Raw genomic sequence first — 18,692 nt, 5'->3', positions numbered from 1 at the left:
AGATGTAAACAAGAGGCTAATAAGGGGGTTGTGCAGGAAAGGTATTTCATTTTGTGGGGCAATTTCTCTGCATTTACAAATGAAATTCTTGAGAGCTTAGAAGGTGCTGTCTAACATTAACAGCAGATCCAACTCCTGTATTCACTTGTGAATTCACTCATGTTTCTGCAAATGTGATGACTGAGTGAATCCTTTCCCATACTCTGAATAGATGAATTACCTGCTGCCAGTATGGGAGAAAGTGAGGACTGCAGATGCCGGAGAGTCAGAGATGAAAAGTGTGGCGCTGGAAAGGCACAGCCAGTCAGTCAGGATCAGAGGAGCAGGAGAGTCGACATTCCGGGCATAAGCTCTTTATCAGGAATGTTTGGGTGGGGGGGAGTTGAGAAATATATAGGAGGTTGGGGGTTGTGTTGGGGGTTAGGTAGCTAGGAATGTGATCAGTGGATGCAGGTTGAGGGGTGATTGTGATAGGTTAGTGGGGGTGTGTGGTGGAGCAGATACTTGGGAAGGAAGATGGACAGGTAGAACAGGTCAAGAAAGTGATGCCGGGTTGGAGGGTTGGATCTGGGAAGAGGTGGAAGGAGAGGAGATGAGGAAACTGGAAAGTGATTCAGTATTTGCAATACATCCATGGGAAGTTTATTTGTATTTACAGTGGAATGCCAGTATTTACAGTGTGTCACTGGGGGATTTTGACAGTGGGTCTCTGGGATTGTCAGTTTTTACAGTGGGTCTTGGAAGGGTAAATGCATGGCAGATGAAGTGCAATGGGGTTAAATGTGAGTTTGTCCATTATGGGAGCAAAAGCAAGAAGGTAGTTTCTTGACAGGATGATCCGAGGTTGGGAAAAGGGGGGTTTCAGTCAGACCTGGCTGTCCTTGTATACTGATCCCTGAGGGTAGCAGGCAGGGTCAGTCAGGGGTGAAGAAGGCAAATGGTATGTTCACCTTCATGGTGAGAGGATTGAGGTGCAGGAACAGGGATGTCTTGCTGCAATTGTACGGGGCCTTATTGAGACCACTCCTGAGTATTATGTGTAGTTTTGTCTCCTTTACTGGAGGAAGAGTGTTCAGAAATAAGAGAAGTTATTCCCAGGATAGAGAGATAACATATGAAAAGATACTGAAGCGATAAGGGGTGTATTCACTGAAGTTTAGACAAAGGATAGGGGAACCTCACAGAAATTTATACATTTTTAAAGGATCACTGTAAGGTCTAGACAGGATAACTGTAAGAACAAATTTCCCAATAACTGGAGGACTTGAAACTTGAATTCACATACAGGGTAGACTATGCAGGGCGGAGGTGAGGAGAAATTTCTTTACCTGGAGAGTGGTGAGCTTGTGAAACTCACTGTGACAGAAAGCAGATGACGCCAAACCATTGAATGTTTCCAAGGAGAAGTTTGCTAGAGTTCTTAAGGGCTGAAAATGTGTTGCTGGAAAAACTCAGCAGGTCAGGCAACATCCAAGGAGCAGGCGAATTGACATTTCGGGCATGAGCCCTTCTCTTAAAAGGAAGTTTTGTAAACCTGGGGACGAGCTGTTTGCTCCATACAAAGCGATTTTTTGTTTTAAAAAGAAACAGACAAAAGAAGCACAAGTGGGTGGAGTCAGATTCATAGGCTCAGGGTTTCCAGGTTTTGCTTTCAGTTGGTGAAGCTGGAAGTTTGGAAGAAGACCAAGCTGTGTTTGCTGTTGCAAAAGCTTGTGTTGTCCCTTTACTGCTAGCTTCAAGTTTTCAAATTTTCCTTTCTGTTGGCCTTTGCCAAGGGTGTTTATGGAATGCTGCTAAATTGGAACAGTTAGGGAATAGCAGTTAAATCATAGATTATTCCATTTGTTTCAATACAGTTACAGTTAAGTTTTTTAGTTTTGTGATGTGAGAATAAAGAGAGTTTTGCATGATGCCTAGTAGCTGGATGAAATAAATTGCACTTACCTTTAAATAAAAAAAAGTTAGGGTTTTGACTATATGCTTGATATATTCTGAGGGGTTTTGTCAGGTCCATTACAACAGGGACCATGGCTAGCATTCCAGTATGTACAGGGAATGTCAGGAATGCCAATATTTACTGAGGGCCACAGGCAGTACATCAGTATTTACAGGGAATCCCAGGAATATGTTAATACTTACTGGGAATCCCAGGGGAATGTGTCAGTATTTACAGGGCATTCTGGCAGTGTGTCAGTATTTACAGAGTCAGTAGAGTATTAGGCAGGATCAGATTAGGTGGCCTGGAGCTGTTTCTTCTGGTATTTAGGTCTTAGTTCATGTTAGTGGGTGCAGTGGCTGTTTGGGAGGGTGCATGGAATATCGGCCTTTGTTGTGTGTGAGAGAGTGGGAGGGGAATGGTGAGGAGTGTTGGAACATATGGAAGGTTTTATGGACAAGGCATTGCTGTAACTGTGAATGGAGAGCTGGGTACAGTTTGGTTTTTTCTTTAGAATAGGCAAGCTGCCCTTGCACTGTAGAGAGATTTCACAAAAGGTTTGTGGATGGTAGTTTACAGAGGTTCAATCCTGGAATGGGGAAGGCGGGGAAGGGTCCAGTATGTTTTGAATGTAATTCCATTGGATATTTGAAGATAGGAGGTGCCCTTATTGAATGTCCCAGGATTCTGAGAGGTTGTTTTTCCTGGTGGGAGAATCCAGAACCAGGGGCATGGCTTTGGACTAAGGAGTCTCAATCAAATGCAGAGGGGTGGGGTGGGGAGCGGGAATTCCTCCCCTTGCAGGGTTATGAGGCTGTGGGAACTCTCTTCCCCAGAGAACAAGGGAGATTGAGTCATTGAAAGGATCCCTGGCTATATCTGACAGTTTGTGATAGACCATGGAATCAGAGGTTATGGGGTTATTGGGAAGCTGATGTTAAGACTAAATTGATCCCATAGACTGGTGGGGCTGGAATGAGGGGCTGAGTGACCTAAACCTGATGTACTATTCCCTAAAATCTGTGACACTCTACACTCCATCTGGCTGTTTAACTGTTGTTTGTGGGTAACATTGAAATTTAACTTGCTCAATTACAGAACTGTTATAAAAGTGTTAAATATATTTTCAGTTTGTCAAGTATCCAAAATATTGTTCTTAAAAATATAAATGATAAAAATCTGACCTTAACTAGGCTGAATACTGCCCTAAAATGGTAGGTCTTTAACGTGGGACCTCCATGGGGCCAGAATATTGCCTGGGGAAAATCCATTTGACATTTTCCCAAGGTTGGTTTCCTGTTGCAAGAACAGAGGAAAGCTCTCAACTCAGGGAAGGGCAGACTGTGCAGCTTGTGATATAAGACAACACAGGAAGATTCATGCCTTATGTTTCAGAGAGCTTGCACATTCTCCCTCAGAGGAGAGAGTCCTAGCAGCTCATCTCCAGCATGCAGACTGAGATTCGAGGCTGGGATTCAGGGAAGTGAGTGGATCAGTACAAAAGCAGAATGTTAAAAATCACACAACACCAGGTTATAGTCTAACAGGTTTAATTGGAAGCACACTAGCTTTTGGAGCGCCGTTCCTTCAACAGGTGGTTGAAGCTCCCATAACACAGACTCCATGGTCTATCACAAACTGTCAGATATAGCCAGGGATCCTTTCAATGACCCAATCTCTACTGCTGTCTGGGGAAGAGAGTTCCCACAGCCTCATGACCCTGCAAGGGAAGGAATTCCCCCCCTTCCCTGCCTTTGATGGGAGACTCCTTACTCTGAAGAGTAAAAAATGAGGTCTGCAGATGCTGGAGATCACAGCTGCAAATGTGTTGCTGGTCAAAGCACAGCAGGTTAGGCAGCATCTCAGGAATAGAGAATTCAACGTTTCGAGCATAAGCCCTTCATCAGGAATAAGAGAGAGAGAGCCAAGCAGGCTGAGATAAAAGGTAGGGAGGAGGGACTAGGGGGAGGGGCGATGGAGGTGGGATAGGTGGAAGGAGGTCAAGGTGAGGGTGATAGGCCGGAGTGGGGTGGGGGCGGAGAGGTCAGGAAGAGGATTGCAGGTTAGGAGGGCGGTGCTGAGTTGAGGGAACCGACTGAGACAAGGTGGGGGGAGGGGAAATGAGGAAGCTGGAGAAATCTGAATTCATACCTTGTGGTTGGAGGGTTCCCAGGCGGAAGATGAGGCGCTCCTCCTCCAGCCGTCGTGTAGTTGTGTTCTGCCGGTGGAGGAGTCCGAGGACCTGCATGTCCTCGGTGGAGTGGGAGGGGGAGTTAAAGTGTTGAGCCACGGGGTGATTGGGTTGGTTGGTTCGGGCGGCCCAGAGGTGTTCTCTGAAGCGTTCCGCAAGTAAGCGGCCTGTCTCACCAATATAGAGGAGGCCACATCGGGTGCAGCGGATGCAATAGATGATGTGTGTGGAGGTACAGGTGAACTTGTGGCGGATATGGAAGGATCCCTTGGGGCCTTGGAGGGAAGTGAGTGTGGAGGTGTGGGCGCAAGTTTTACATTTCCTGCGGTTGCAGGGGAAGGTGCCGGGGGTGGAGGTTGGGTTGGTGGGGGGTGTGGATCTGACAAGGGAGTCACGAAGGGAGTGGTCCTTGCGGAACGCTGATAGGGGAGGGGAGGGAAATATATCCTTGGTGGTGGGGTCCGTTTGGAGGTTCCGCAAGGACCACTCCCTTCGTGACTCCCTGGTCAGATCCACACCCCCCACCAACCCAACCTCCACCCCCGGCACCTTCCCCTGCAACCGCAGGAAATGTAAAACTTGCGCCCACACCTCCACACTCACTTCCCTCCAAGGCCCCAAGGGATCCTTCCATATCCGCCACAAGTTCACCTGTACCTCCACACACATCATCTATTGCATCCGCTGCACCCGATGTGGCCTCCTCTATATTGGTGAGACAGGCCGCTTACTTGCGGAACGCTTCAGAGAACAACCAACCCAATCACCCCGTGGCTCAACACTTTAACTCCCCCTCCCACTCCACCGAGGACATGCAGGTCCTCGGACTCCTCCACCGGCAGAACACAACTACACGACGGCTGGAGGAGGAGCGCCTCATCTTCCGCCTGGGAACCCTCCAACCACAAGGTATGAATTCAGATTTCTCCAGCTTCCTCATTTCCCCTCCCCCCACCTTGTCTCAGTCGGTTCCCTCAACTCAGCACCGCCCTCCTAACCTGCAATCCTCTTCCTGACCTCTCCGCCCCCACCCCACTCCGGCCTATCACCCTCACCTTGACCTCCTTCCACCTATCCCACCTCCATCGCCCCTCCCCCTAGTCCCTCCTCCCTACCTTTTATCTCAGCCTGCTTGGCTCTCTCTCTCTTATTCCTGATGAAGGGCTTATGCTCGAAACGTTGAATTCTCTATTCCTGAGATGCTGCCTAACCTGCTGTGCTTTGACCAGCAACACATTTGCAGCTCCTTACTCTGAAGCCATATCCCTGGTTCTGGATTCTCCCACCAGGGGAATCAACCTCTCAGCATCACCCCTTTCTCTTCCAGGGATGTTCAATAAGTGCACCTCCTATCTTCAAATATCCAACACCTGATAAAGGAGTGGTGGTCTGAAAGCCAGTGCTTCCAATTAAACCTGTTGGACTATAACCTGGTGTGTGTGATTTTTAACTTTGTGCACCAGTCCAACACTGGCATCTCCAAATCAAAAGCAGAATGGTCACTTCTGGCGATTGTGGAGGTAGGAGTTTAATTTTTTTTCGAAAGTGCTTTCTCTCGATTTCTCTTGATGTTCTGAACAATCTCCCAGGCTGTACTTACTTATGCACTTAGCATTTGCTGCACTTACACTGTGGCTTTTTTTTAGAAAAAGACTTTTTCTGTTGACCCTGTCTTATCACTCCAAAGGGCATAGATTGATTTTACAGGACTGGGGCTGGTGCGTACTACACTTTCTCACAGGGATACACAGTGACTATTCACAGAGAGCTGGGGAACAATTGTTTCCCATTGTCTGTTTAAACAGTCACTTTAGCAAATCCAAACTCAGCTGCTTCACTCGAGAAGTAACCTAGGTCTCCATTCCAGTTACTGAACATCCACAAAACCTTTTGTGAAACGTTCTCCAGTCGAGAGGAAGCAAATGAAAGAAAATTGTTACTACATTGGATCTGAGGCTTGGAGGATGGAGTGGTGAGTTAGAGTCACAGCTGTTCAGAGAAACCACTTGGGATTTCTAGAGCAATGTCTTAGCCACTCGGCTAGTGTACTAGACCTAGGCAGTGCTCAGCAGTTTAACTTCTCCAATCAATGGGGCTGCACCATGCACCATCTCCTGACAATGCCCATTGTAATGGTTTTCTTTAAATTCACAAAATTAAAATGATGACAGAGACCATTAGTTTAATAAAAACGGAGTTTCAAGTGAAGCTCAGCAGGTTCAGCAGCATCTGTGGAGAGAAATCAGAGTTAACATTTCAGGTTCAGTGACTCTTGTTCAAACGATTTCACACTTCAACCTTTTAACATTTTTACAGCAGCTGTAATTGAGCAAGTTAAATTCCAGTGTTACTAGCAAACAACTGTTAAACAACCAGGTGGAGTTTAGAATGTCATAAGATTTTAGGAAACAGAAAATCAGGTTTAGGAAGGGTCACCAGATCCGAAACATTAACTCTGATTTCTCTTCACAGGTACTGCTGCTTTCCCAGCAACTACTGCTTTTGTCACTGGTTTGCAGCACTCCCCAGTTCTTTTAGTTTTGGTTTACTTTACAATGGCTTGCTCTATGAATGAATCCTCTGTGACACGATATGTTGAGATCATTTATAAATTGCATGCGACTCATATTTACAAATTATTCTCTATCATCTGAGTGGTCATTGCTCCAAAGGAAATTTATTGAGAACCTGAGTATTTGGATACAGATTTCTGCAAAGAAGGATTGTGAGATCTGCTGCATGATTGTTGATGGTCAGACTGATGTGGAGAATGTATCCCATTTCCTGCTCCATATGCACCTTCCTTTTAACTTGTGCAAAGCCTGTTAGATTTTGAACACTTTTCCATTGTGGTGGAAAAGCACAGGCCTGAAATGTTATCTCCACTTCTCTCCCAGAAATTGGGATCACTTTAAGATAAAACTACAAAGATGAGATGATGAGTTCATGTGAGTGTTGATATGAAACAGTGAATTGGCACTTCTCCAGCAATCCTAAGAAATTGATTTTTTTTTCAGATCAAGACAAATTAAGCTCAGATTAGGTTACCATTTTGTATGCCGTTTGTTCAATTATGTTTGTTTTGTTGGAACTAATTTCCAAGTCTAGGGAACTGAATGTTGAGTATTTTGAGCCTGAACTGAGTGGTTAAAGTGGTTCCAGTGTGCTCTAGGTATTGTAGGTTTTTTCAACCAGGCGGTTTGATGATTGAACTGAAAATAAACGACATCATATCAAAGCGGCTGCAGGATCAGGAAGATCTGGCAGTATTTGCACATCCTCGGAAACGTTAAGGCGTTTGGACCAGACCAAATGCCCTGAAAACATTTCCAGGAGATAGCCTAGACTCTTTTACCTTATTCAAAGGGACGTAAGGCACTGCATTCCAGATGTGATTTGATTGGTCAAACTACAAGCAAAGCACACTTTATTCGTCCAGCAGTTTCGAAATACATTTCTATAAAAGGCTGACTACAATTCATTGTTGGCAATTATAATTATTTTCCCGTCATGAGAAAAGACACCAAGACTCTGATGAAGATACAGAAGGAATTGATTAGGATGGTTTCAGGGATTTGAGAATTTAATTCTGTTTGGGTAATGTCATGCTGCTTTGTTTAGTACAGAGAAAGTACGGAGATTTGCTAGCGGGGTGCAAACTTCGAAATAAAAGCAATATTTTATATAGCAAGCTTTTGTAACCCAGAAACCATGAGCAGAAAGTGAAATGGAAGCAAATTCAACAATAACTTTCAAAGAGCAACTGGATGAAGAAACTACCATGAAATAAGGTGTATTGGAAAACTTCTCCAAAGCCCAGTCCAGTCACAACAGGGTGGAGTCCCTCCCTCCCCTGGTGATCATTGAGATTGTAGGATAGATGGAGTTCACTCTAGTCCCCTTAGAGGTACATTATTTCACCTGTGGTGGCAATGTAGCTGCTCAGCTTTTGCTCCAGAAACTCCACATCCTGGATCTCAGGCCAATCTCCATTCAACAACTCAACTTCTACCCTCACAGACTACTGGGAACTGCTGTAACCCATATCCATAACTCATAACTTACATGGAATAAAGTACAAATGTCTAGCTTTAAGATACTGCTTGAATAAACTCTGAATGTGCTGTTCCAATTATCCTTTGCACTCAAATGTATATACTCTTGCCTGGGTACTTAGGAAGTTGCTTTGGAAGTAGTGATGTATTTGTGGTCATCTTTCGAGAGTCTGTAGACTCTAACAGTTCCCATGAATCGAAGGGCAGCTATGGAACCTCACTATTTTTTTTTTAAAAATGGAGTTAGACAGCAATAGGATGACAGGCTGGTTAGCCTGGATTTTCCCCACTTCTGCTATCATAAAAGATTTAATAGCACAACAGTTGGAATACAGTGCAAGTATTAGACACGGCACGGATTGACAAAAGGGAGTTCATGGTTAACCAGTCTACTGCACTGTTCTGAGATTTCTCCAGTAGAGCTTATCGGGGGAGTGAGTGAATGTGGTTTACTGCGACTTTTGGAAGGCTTTTGATAAGATCCCACCTCTTATGTAAAATTAAAAGGGATTAGCATGCAAAATTAAAGCACATGTGATTGGGGCACTGTACTGACATGATAGAAAACTGGTGGTCAACCAGGAAAGACAGTGTAGGAATGAACAAGACTTTTTCTGAATTGCAGCGAGTAGTGACAGGTATCAGTGCTCCGGCTCCAGCTATTCACAATATATGGCAATGACTGAGAGGAAGCAAATGTAAAAATCTTCAAATTTGTAGATGACACAAAGCTGGGGTGGGGTGGTGAGCTATGAGGAGGATGCAGAGATGCTTGTGCAAATTGATTGAGTGGGCAAATGCATGGCAGATGAATTATAATGGAGACACATATGTTATCCACTTTAACTTTGTGAAAAAAAAAACAGATTATTGTCTGAATGGAGAGAGATTGGGTAAGTAGGGGGTATAATGAGAGCTGGGTGTCCCTGTACACCAGTCATGGAACATTAGCATGCAGGAGGGGGTGAAGTGGTAAATGGTGTGTTGGCCTTCACAGCAAGAGGATTCAAGTATAGTAGCAGGGATGTCTTGCTGATACCATCCCTGGAGTATCATGTGCAGTGTCAGTCTCTGTAGGAACTTAACCCTCCACCACAACAGAGATTCAGGTAGCAAACAGGATTCAGGCATATGCAGACTTTATTCTTCTTCAAGCAACAATTGGTTAAAGCAGGGAGAGGGCCACAAGACCTTCCCTGAATCTGGCTTCAACGTGAGGACCCAATTGTTCTCTCAATCTACAGCTCAGATTGGGAGAGAGATCAACAATACACACTGATCTTTAGAGTGATAAACAGTATTTTTTATACATTGTTAGTGATCACATATACCATGTTTATGGTGCCATCCCCCATTCTTTACACAACTAATCCTATGAAACACTTGATCAACGATGGATGTGCCTATAGACAGTCCTTGGTTTTCATGATGCCTAATTGTTATTGGGACCTTTCTATATTGTAATCAAAAGTTACTGACTGTTCTCCCTTGGACATGGCCCTGACTTGCTTATCTCTAAAGACTGCTTGAATTCTACTATTTGTATTCCACTTCTGATCTTTATCAAATTCTATCACGCATATGGATTTTTTTTATTATAAAGTTTTATAATTACTTTTATTGTTAGTGTGGAATTGTGAAAGACAGTTAAGTTGCCTGATGGGAAAATTGGCCAACTCCAGGTTACAGTAAAATATGTTACAGACTATTATAAAGTTCAGAAGCGTTGATATCTTTAGTAGACATGACAGGCTGAATTTACAAATTCTCTAACCTTAGCAACCCTCAATTTAATTATGTGCAGAGCCATTCTATTGATATAAGCTAACTTCAGCCCAAAATAAAGACATTCATATGCAAAACAAGGTTATGGAATGACATGTGTAACAATATTTTGAAAAGTTAATAGGATAATACAGATCAAAATTCAATGTACTGGCCTAACGAGTGACGAACATAGAGATAATTTCTGACAGCTATTGAGAAGTATAAAAAAGTCTGCCTCTCAGTAAGTGCAAAAACTGAGAGAAATTGGGAATAATTAGTATTTCTCTCAAGTTTTAGCCAACTGCATACAGTAATAGTCAAAAAGGCTGATTATTATCAGTTCAAGCTGTGCTGATTTTTGATTTTCAGCTTTCACAAGTCCCAGCTTTTTGAGCTAATTTCAATCCAATTTGACATCCAAAACTCTTTAGCTAATAAGATAAGGTATGCCAGGCATCTGTAATGTTTTCCCTTACAGCTTTTATTATAAAGTTTTACAGTTACTTTGAAATCTATAATTATTTGAATAATCTTTAATTCAAATCTATATCTGAACATTGTAAATAGTTTGAAAGAAACAGCTAATTTCGGTGAGATAACCTTACACTGTTCACCAAATGGGATGTTTCATTAATGAGACTGGAATTAAATTGCTGGCAGCTAAAAGAAATTTTAAAATATCAAAAAAATTCATTAATGAGCCACAACTGCATTATTCCATTGTAACAAAAAACAATCTTCAAAAATGGTTAGCTTCAAATATTTCCTTATCAAGGGTGTCTCCATCAACATTCCTTGTAACTATTCAGACAATGCTTTTGCTTCAGAATAATCTTATGTCAAAGGCACTGTTTCACTTAAATAGGGTGTGGGCTTAATTCTATTTTAATCTGTTTGGATTCAGTTTTGTCTCTTTCCAATATGGGCAGCCCTTCCCACTTGTACCTAAATTTCCAGCATTACTGGCTATACCTCACTCTGGACATGACTTCCCACACACGATCATCTTGTGTCTAAGGCACTCAGAATGACACTGGCTTGTTGCAGCATATTTTTAATGAAAAGTTGATTTGTATTATTTTTATCCCAATAGGACACTAAACTGTGGTGTTTACTAAATCAAACATGTTTTCTCGATATAGACTATGACAGCATCAAGTTCATCACTGACAGTTTAAGCAGTCTTGATGAACCACAAAATCACTTTGGAAACAATATGCAGGTGGACAGTCTTTACCCAGGGTAAAGGTGTTGACGTGTTGTGACATTACGATCATTTTCTAAGCTTTCTACACAAATACACAATTGTATCAATATCTTACCGACAACATCTGTACTTTGAACAGAGCTGGGTTTAATAACAAACACAAACAGCCCAATGACCAAGGTACATTCCTTGGTGTCAGAAAAAGCAAAACCCTTCACCTGTGATTCTTGGTGTATTTGCAAATAGGAAATCCATTTAAAGAGTAGGTGAACGGGATGAACCCAGTGTCATTTCACTGGTGTGTTAACAGTTTGGATGACAGTGCATCTCTTCTCATATACTGATGAATGTCTCCCCCCAGAGCGAACACTATCAGCAGGTAGGTTGATCAACTGAATGTTTCGCCCCAGTGTGAATTCGTTGGTGTCTCCGCAGGTTGGATGACTGGGTAAACCTCTTTCCACAATCAGAGCAGGTGAATGGTCTCTCCCCAGTATGAACTCGCTGGTGACTCTGCAGCTTGGATAACTGAGTGAATCCTTTCCCACACAGTGAGCAAGTAAATGGTTTCTCCCCAGTGTGAACTCCCTGGTGTTCCAGTCGCTCAGATGAGCGAATAAATCCTTTTCCACATTCAGAACAGGTGAATGGTCTCTCCCCAGTGTGAATTCGCTGATGTGTCCGCAGGTTGGATAATTGACTGAATCCTTTTCCACACAGTGAACAGATGAATGGTCTTTCCCCAGTGTGGACTCGCTGGTGTATCTGCAAGTGGGACGACTGAGTTAATCCTTTCCCACAGACGGAACAAGTGAATGGTCTTTCCCCAGTGTGAACCCGTTGGTGTATCAGCAGGTTGGATGACCGAATGAACCCCTTCCCGCACACGGAGCAAACGAACGGTCTCTCTTCAGTGTGAGCTCGCTGATGTATCTGCAGGTTGAATGACCGAGTGAATCCCTTCCCACATACAGAGCAAATGAATGGTCTCTCCCCAGTGTGAACTCGCTGATGTATCAGCAGATTGGATGACCGAGTGAATCTCTTCCCACACACTGAGCAAATGAACGGTTTCTCCCCAGTGTGAACTGGCTGGTGTATCTGCAGGCTGGAAGACTGAGTAACTCCCTTCCCACAAGTAGAGCAGGTGAATGGTTTCTCTCCAGTATGAACTCCCTGATGTTCTGGCAATTTAGATGATTGAGTGAATCCTTTTCCACATTTAGAACAGGTAAATTGTCTCTCCTCAGTGTGAATCTGCTGGTGTTTCAGCAGGTTGGATGACTGACTGAATCCTTTCCCACATTGGGAGCAGGTGAATGGTCTCTCCCCAGTGTGGACTCGCTGGTGCATCTGCAGATGGGATGACTGAGTGAATCTCATTCCACAATGAGAGCAGTTGAATGGCTTTTCCCCAGTGTGACTGCGTTGGTGCATTTTCAGCTGGGATGGATAAAGAAATTCCTTCCCACAATCCCCACATTTCCACAGTGTCTTCCCGGTCTGACTGCGTTGGCGTTTGGGCATGTCAGATGAATCTTCACAGAATCTTTCACACACAGACAGTAAGTGTTTCTCCCCGTGTGATGGTGATTTTTTTCTTCAATGTTCAGAATCCTGAGGTAATTCAGATCTGTCTGTGTTTTTAAAATTTCTTGTTACAAATCAACCTTTCAACCAAAAAGAAAAACATTTTAGGAGAAACCAGAAGAACAGGTTGTGAAACTAAAACTAATCTGGAGATGAAACTTTGGGAAACTGTTGGATCATCATTAAAACTGAAGTAGCTCATAAATGCCCTTCAGGGAAGGGAACAAGTATTTGCACCAAACTACAGAAAGAGATAGATGTGGGAGTTACAGACAAGAAGAGGAGGCGGTTTATAGATTTACAAATCAATCCTCTTCCTGCTTTCTCCCCATATTCTCCAATCCCTCCGAAGCGCTAAGAACAAGTGCAGAGTTCCTGGGAAGGAGATTCAGGTAAAGCGGGTGCTGATGGTGGCACTTGGCACACTTGCCTTTATTGATCAATAAAGGGACTTGGGTTTGATTCCACTCTCGATGTGGAGTTTGCACGTTCTCTGTGCCTGCATGGGTTTCCTCCAGGTGTTCACTGGTTTCCTTTCGCAGTCCAAAAGTGTGCACGTGAGGTGCATTAGCTGTGGAAAATGCAGGGTTGAAGGGACAGGATACTCTTCAGATGGTTGGTGTGAACTCAGGCTCAATAGCCTGTTTCCACACTGTTGGGACTTAATGATTGAGGATATGAATGGGAGGTCACATTGTGGCTCGACAGAACATTTTTAGAATACAGTGCTCAATTCTAGTCTCCCTGATTTCAGAAAGATGTTATCAGGCTAGGACTAATACACTTAAAGGAAAGTTCCTGGGAAGTGTTGCAGAACAAAGACTTGGAGTGGAGGTTCATAGTTCCGTGAAAGTAGAATTGCAGGCAGACAGGATAGTGAAAGCAGCGTTTGGTACGCTCGCTGTTATTGATCAGTGTACTGAGTAAAGGAGTTGGGACGCTATGTTGCGGCTATACAGGAAATTGGTTGGGCCACTTCTAGAACAGTGTTTAATGGTCTGCACGGACGAGTTGAACTTCTGTTTCCAGACTGTACATCTCTCTAAATTTATGCTGTTAAACTTGAAAGGTTTCCAAAAACATCTACAAGGTTATTGCTAAGAAGAGGGTTTGAGTTAAAGGGAGAGGCTGAATAGGATGGGTTTTTTTCCCTGGAGTGTCGGAAGCTGAGGGGTTACTTTATGGAGGAGCATGGATAGGATGAATAGCTAAGGTCTTTTTGTCGCAAGTTTGAGGGCATTGGTTTAAATGAGAAAAGGGAAAGATTTAAAAGGGATCTAAGGGGGGAATGTTTTCATGCAGAAGGTGGTGCATGCAGCTACAATTACATTTAAAAGGCATCTGGATGGGTACATGAATAGGAAGTTTTCAGAGGAATATGGACCAAACACTTGCAATGGGACTGGATCAGTTTAGGTTAACTGGTCAAGATGGATGAGTTAGACTGAAGGGTCTGTTTCTGTGCTGTATAACTCTGACTCTAACAGATTAAACAAATTGTTTCTATTTTAGATTTCCATCAAAGCGCTGGACATACTCAATAGGTCTGGCAGCATCTGAAATGGTGACAGATGTAGGTAACATTACAACCTTGAAGACATGTTTAGATGATTATACAAGGCACTACAATACAGGATACATGCTGAGTGCCTGAAAATGAGATTGGAGTAAAATAGGTGCTTGATGACCAGCACGGATATGATGGGGACATTGTGTTCAACAATTCTATATCAGAGAGACTGACCCCGTTTTGTTCTGTGGTTCTCTTTTAGGAAGAGTTCCTTCACAGTCATTGGGTCAAAATCATGGAATTCTCTCCCTCCTGATATTGTGGGTCAGCCCACAGGACGTGGACTACACCGATTCAAGGAGGCAGCTGACCACCATCTTCTCAAGGGCAAATAGGAATGGGGTATAAATGCTGGCCAGCCAACAATGCCCAAGTCCCACAAATGAATAAAAAAAGCAGGCAGGAGCATCAAGCAGTGAAGAATACAAATGATACGTTCGCTTTCGTAGGGATAGGATTCAAGTACAGGAGCAGGGATATATTCTGTAAAGGCTTTAGTGAGACCACACCTGGAGTACTGTGTGTATCTTTGTTCTCCTTTCCCCAGGAATGATCCACTAACTTTTGGGGCAGAGTAAAGAAGGTTCACCAGACTGATCCTGAAATGAGGGGACTAGTATATGAAGAGAGGATCGATCCTCATTTAACCCTCCTTTATTTTGCCTTTGAGCTGATAAGTGCATCACTAACCAATATTCTACCTCCCATTTCCTGACCTAGATCTGACCCATTGAAGCCTACACTTCGGTTCCCACCCCCTTGCCATACTAATTTAAAACCTCATCAATTGGAATTAGCAAAAGCCTGCAAGAGGAGATTTGTCTCTGCTCTACTCAGGGGCAACCATTCTGGCTTGTACAGGTCCTAAAACACGAATTGTCCCAATGCCTGAATCTAAACCTCTCCACCATACAGTCATCTGATCTACCCTCTTATTCCTTCTCATTAGGACATGGCATTGGCAATGTCTGACATTGTTGCATTTGAGGACCTGGACTTTAATGCATTGCCTATTTTCAGCTTTCAGACCCTCATTCCTTTGTTTAGTCATGGCCTTGATACCTCCATGTTCCATGACCACAGACTGTTTACTCTCCAGCTCCAGAGCATCCTGCAACCAAACCATGATATCAGAGATCCTGGCACTAGGGAGGTAACATACTGTCCTTGATTCATGTCTGTGGCCAGAGGTGCCTGCCTATCCCAGATTATTACTGCCCTGTCATTATAGCCCTGCCACACGCTCTTTCCCTTCTTTTGCTGCAGAGCTATCTGTGGTGTGATGAACCTGGCTTTTGCTGATTTGCCGAGAGGCTACTCCACCACCCAAATAGAATCCAAAGTGGTATATCTGTATGAGAGGGGGGATGACCACTGTTGCACTTCCTTCCTTAGACTTTTACTTACTTTGATGGCTACTCTTTCTGCCTGTGTAATCCTCATGTGGTGTGACCAACTTGTTAAACGTGCTGTCCATAACATTCAGTATCACAGATGCTCCATATACAGCTCCAGCTCTGAAAAGCAGTTACCTAGTTACACATGGACACACTTCTGGCACATAGCTGTAAGGGACATTGGAAGCGTCCCTTATTTCCCACATTATACAAGTGGGGCACACCACGTGTCTGAGGTCTCCTGTCATGCTTTCTCTCTACATTCAGTTAGTTACTCCTGCCAAGAGATTTTAAATGAGCTAGCAATCTTCATTTTAAACATGTATTTAATTGAAAACTTTACTCAGGCTGATATATTATACTTTAAAAATTGTTAATAAACATATTTCGCAGGTATCCCTTCCAAACTGGCTGTTCCCATTGCAACCGTGTGACTTTGAGACTGAGACACCACACTCAACCTTTCAGCTTCACCTTCTCCCAGTCTCACCTCACTGTTTCTACCTCATTCCAAAGCACTCATTGAGCCAAGCATCGCTCTCAGTGCAGCCTTGTCATTTACTTGATTGCTCACACCTCCTGTACTGTTCCAGTGCAGCTCAGGGAACATCATATCTTTCAATTCAGCCCTTTATAACCTCCAGACCCAACATGGACTTCAGCAGCTGCTGGATCAACTGAGAGTTGTCAGGATCTGGAACATTCCACTTTAAAAAAAGTGCCGAAATTCAAGCCCACAAGGAATTTTAAAAGGAAGTTTACAAGTAATTGAGAATGAGGACTTTATAGGTTTCAAATCATGAAGTGGGTGATTAGGATCAAATATGACAGGTTTTTTTCTAAAAAAGAGTCGGCGTAATTTGGATAAATCTGTGCTCCCTCTCAGGCCAATGTCTCCTTCTACAGCTGCAAGGTCCAGAACGGAGCACATAATGCAAGGGTGAACTAACAATGAATTTAAACATCTAGCTGCTTTTTGATTTACAAACATATTGGAGATATTTTCCCACAGAGAGAACAGACAAACCTTTCTCCTTCCACTGTTAAAGCCAATGATATTCAGATCTTTGACTCTGTCAGAACTTGTTTGAGATCCGGGTCTCAATTATTCTCAATTAGTATCCTGTAAAATGAATTGACATAAGAAAGAAGAAGAAAAAAAAAATTGGCTGTCAGTCCAGGATAGAAAATCTAAAAAAGACAAACATTTCTCTTGGTTTCAATTTGCTGTCAAAATGCTCCTCTACAAATCGCCCCACCCCTACGCAGGAAGCATTACTTCACTGCATCTTGCCTCCAGTAAATATACAGCCCATCACTGCTGAAAACTTGCAGCTGTTTTCCCTTTACTGCAAATGCAGGACCTACGGTTTCTAATTCGGGTCTACCGGATGTCCATCAAATCTCCCAGTCCAGACTGACTCCTGGTTTCCACTGTATCTCCCCACCTTTCCCCATCTCCTCCCTGACGTGATCCAGCCAGCATTGCCCCTCATTGGTTAGACGACCAGCTGCTTCTGTTTAGTATGTCATCCCTGCCCACTCTTCTCTTATTGGTCAGTGACCTGCTGTCAATCAGCTTGAAGGGGGAGTGGCAGATTCTTCCTTTCTCTGCCCTGGGATAAGCTTCATTATTCACAGGTTATGGGGCAGTATCAGAGCACAGGGGCTGGTGACTTTCAACCCATGACTACTCTCTCCCTCTGGAAATGGTCCAAATCTGTCCCATCTCCCCTGCCATTTGCCCATAGCTCTCCAAATGTTTTCTTAAACTGTTACATTCCAAATCTAGTAACTATAGGCCGGCGAGTCTTACCTCTGTTGTGGGCAAAGTCTTAGAGAGAATTGCAATAGGATTTATGAACATCTGGATAGGAAGAATGTGATCAAGGATAGTCAGCATGGTTTTGTGAAGGGCAGGTCATGTCTCACAAACCTTATTGAATTCTTTGAGAAGGTGACTAAGGAGGTGGATGAGGGTAAAGCGGTAGGTGTGGTGTATATGGATTTTAGTAAGGCGTTTGATAAGGTTCCCCATGGTAGGCTACTGCAAAAAATACAGAGGTATGGATTAGGAATTGGCTGGGTAGAAGACGACAGAGGGTAGTAGTTGATGGTAAAGGTTCATCTTGGAGTGCAGTTACCAGCGGTGTTCCGCAAGGATCTGTTTTGGGACCATTGCTGTTTGTCATTTTTATAAATGACCTGGAGGAGAGTCTAGAAGGTTGGGTGAGCAAGTTTGAAGATGATACGAAAGTCGGTGGAGCTATTGACAGTGAGGAAGGATGTGGCAGGTTACAGCAGGATATAGATAAGCTGCAGAGCTGGGCAGAAAGGTGGCAAATGGAGATCAATGTAGCTAAGTGTGAAGTGATTCACTTTGGTAAGAGTAACAAGAAGATGGAGAACTGGGCTAATGGTCGGATACTTGGTAGTGTAGATGAGCAGAGGGATCTTGGTGTCCATGTACACAGATCTCTGAAAGTTCCCACACAGGTAAATAGTGCTATGAAGGAGGCATATGGCGTACTGGCTTTTATTGGTAGAGGAATTGAGTTCCGGAGTCCTGAGGTCATGTTGCAGTTGTAGAAGACTCTGGTGCGGCCGCATCTGGAGTATTGTGTGCAGTTTTGGTCGCCATACTATAGGAAGGATGTGGAGGCACTGGAACGGGTGCAGAGGAGGTTTACCAGGATGTTGCCTGGTATGGTAGGAAGATCGTATGAGGAAAGGCTGAGGTACTTGGGGCTGTTTTCGTTGGAGAAAAGAAGGTTTAGGGGTGACTTGATAGAGGTGTACAAGATGATTAGGGGTTTAGATAGGGTTGACCACGAGAACCTTTTTCCATGAATGGAGTCAGATATTACGAGGGGGCATAGCTTTAAATTAAGGGGTGGTAGGTATAGGACAGATGTAAGGGGTAGATTCTTTACTCAACGAGTCGTGAGTTCATGGAATGCCCTGCCAGTAACAGTGGTG

General features: G+C 43.6%; 1 protein-coding gene across 6 annotated transcripts in view; it reads right to left on the bottom strand.

The window, feature by feature from the left end:
• Positions 1-9,311: 9,311 nt before the first annotated feature.
• LOC132825749 (zinc finger protein 239-like) overlaps positions 9,312-18,692 on the bottom strand; it is a 39,076-nt gene continuing 29,695 nt past the window's right edge. For 4 of the 6 annotated variants that reach the window (XM_060841190.1, XM_060841195.1, XM_060841194.1 and 1 more), the window contains exons 4-5: positions 16,741-16,836; positions 9,312-12,826 (exon numbers count right to left, since the gene is read on the bottom strand). In XM_060841190.1, coding sequence (XP_060697173.1) covers positions 11,529-12,683 — 1,155 coding nt within the window. In that variant the 5' untranslated portion in view covers positions 12,684-12,826; positions 16,741-16,836 and the 3' untranslated portion in view covers positions 9,312-11,528. The remainder of the gene's footprint in view (positions 12,827-16,740; positions 16,837-18,692) is intronic. The other 2 variants (XM_060841193.1, XM_060841196.1) reach the window with 2 other exon arrangements.

The sequence above is a fragment of the Hemiscyllium ocellatum genome, chromosome 21 (assembly GCF_020745735.1).
Source record: "Hemiscyllium ocellatum isolate sHemOce1 chromosome 21, sHemOce1.pat.X.cur, whole genome shotgun sequence".
Classification (NCBI taxonomy): Eukaryota; Metazoa; Chordata; class Chondrichthyes; order Orectolobiformes; family Hemiscylliidae; genus Hemiscyllium; species Hemiscyllium ocellatum.
The sequence above is the reverse complement of the archived record's forward strand: the minus strand, read 5'-3'. Positions and strand labels throughout refer to the sequence as shown.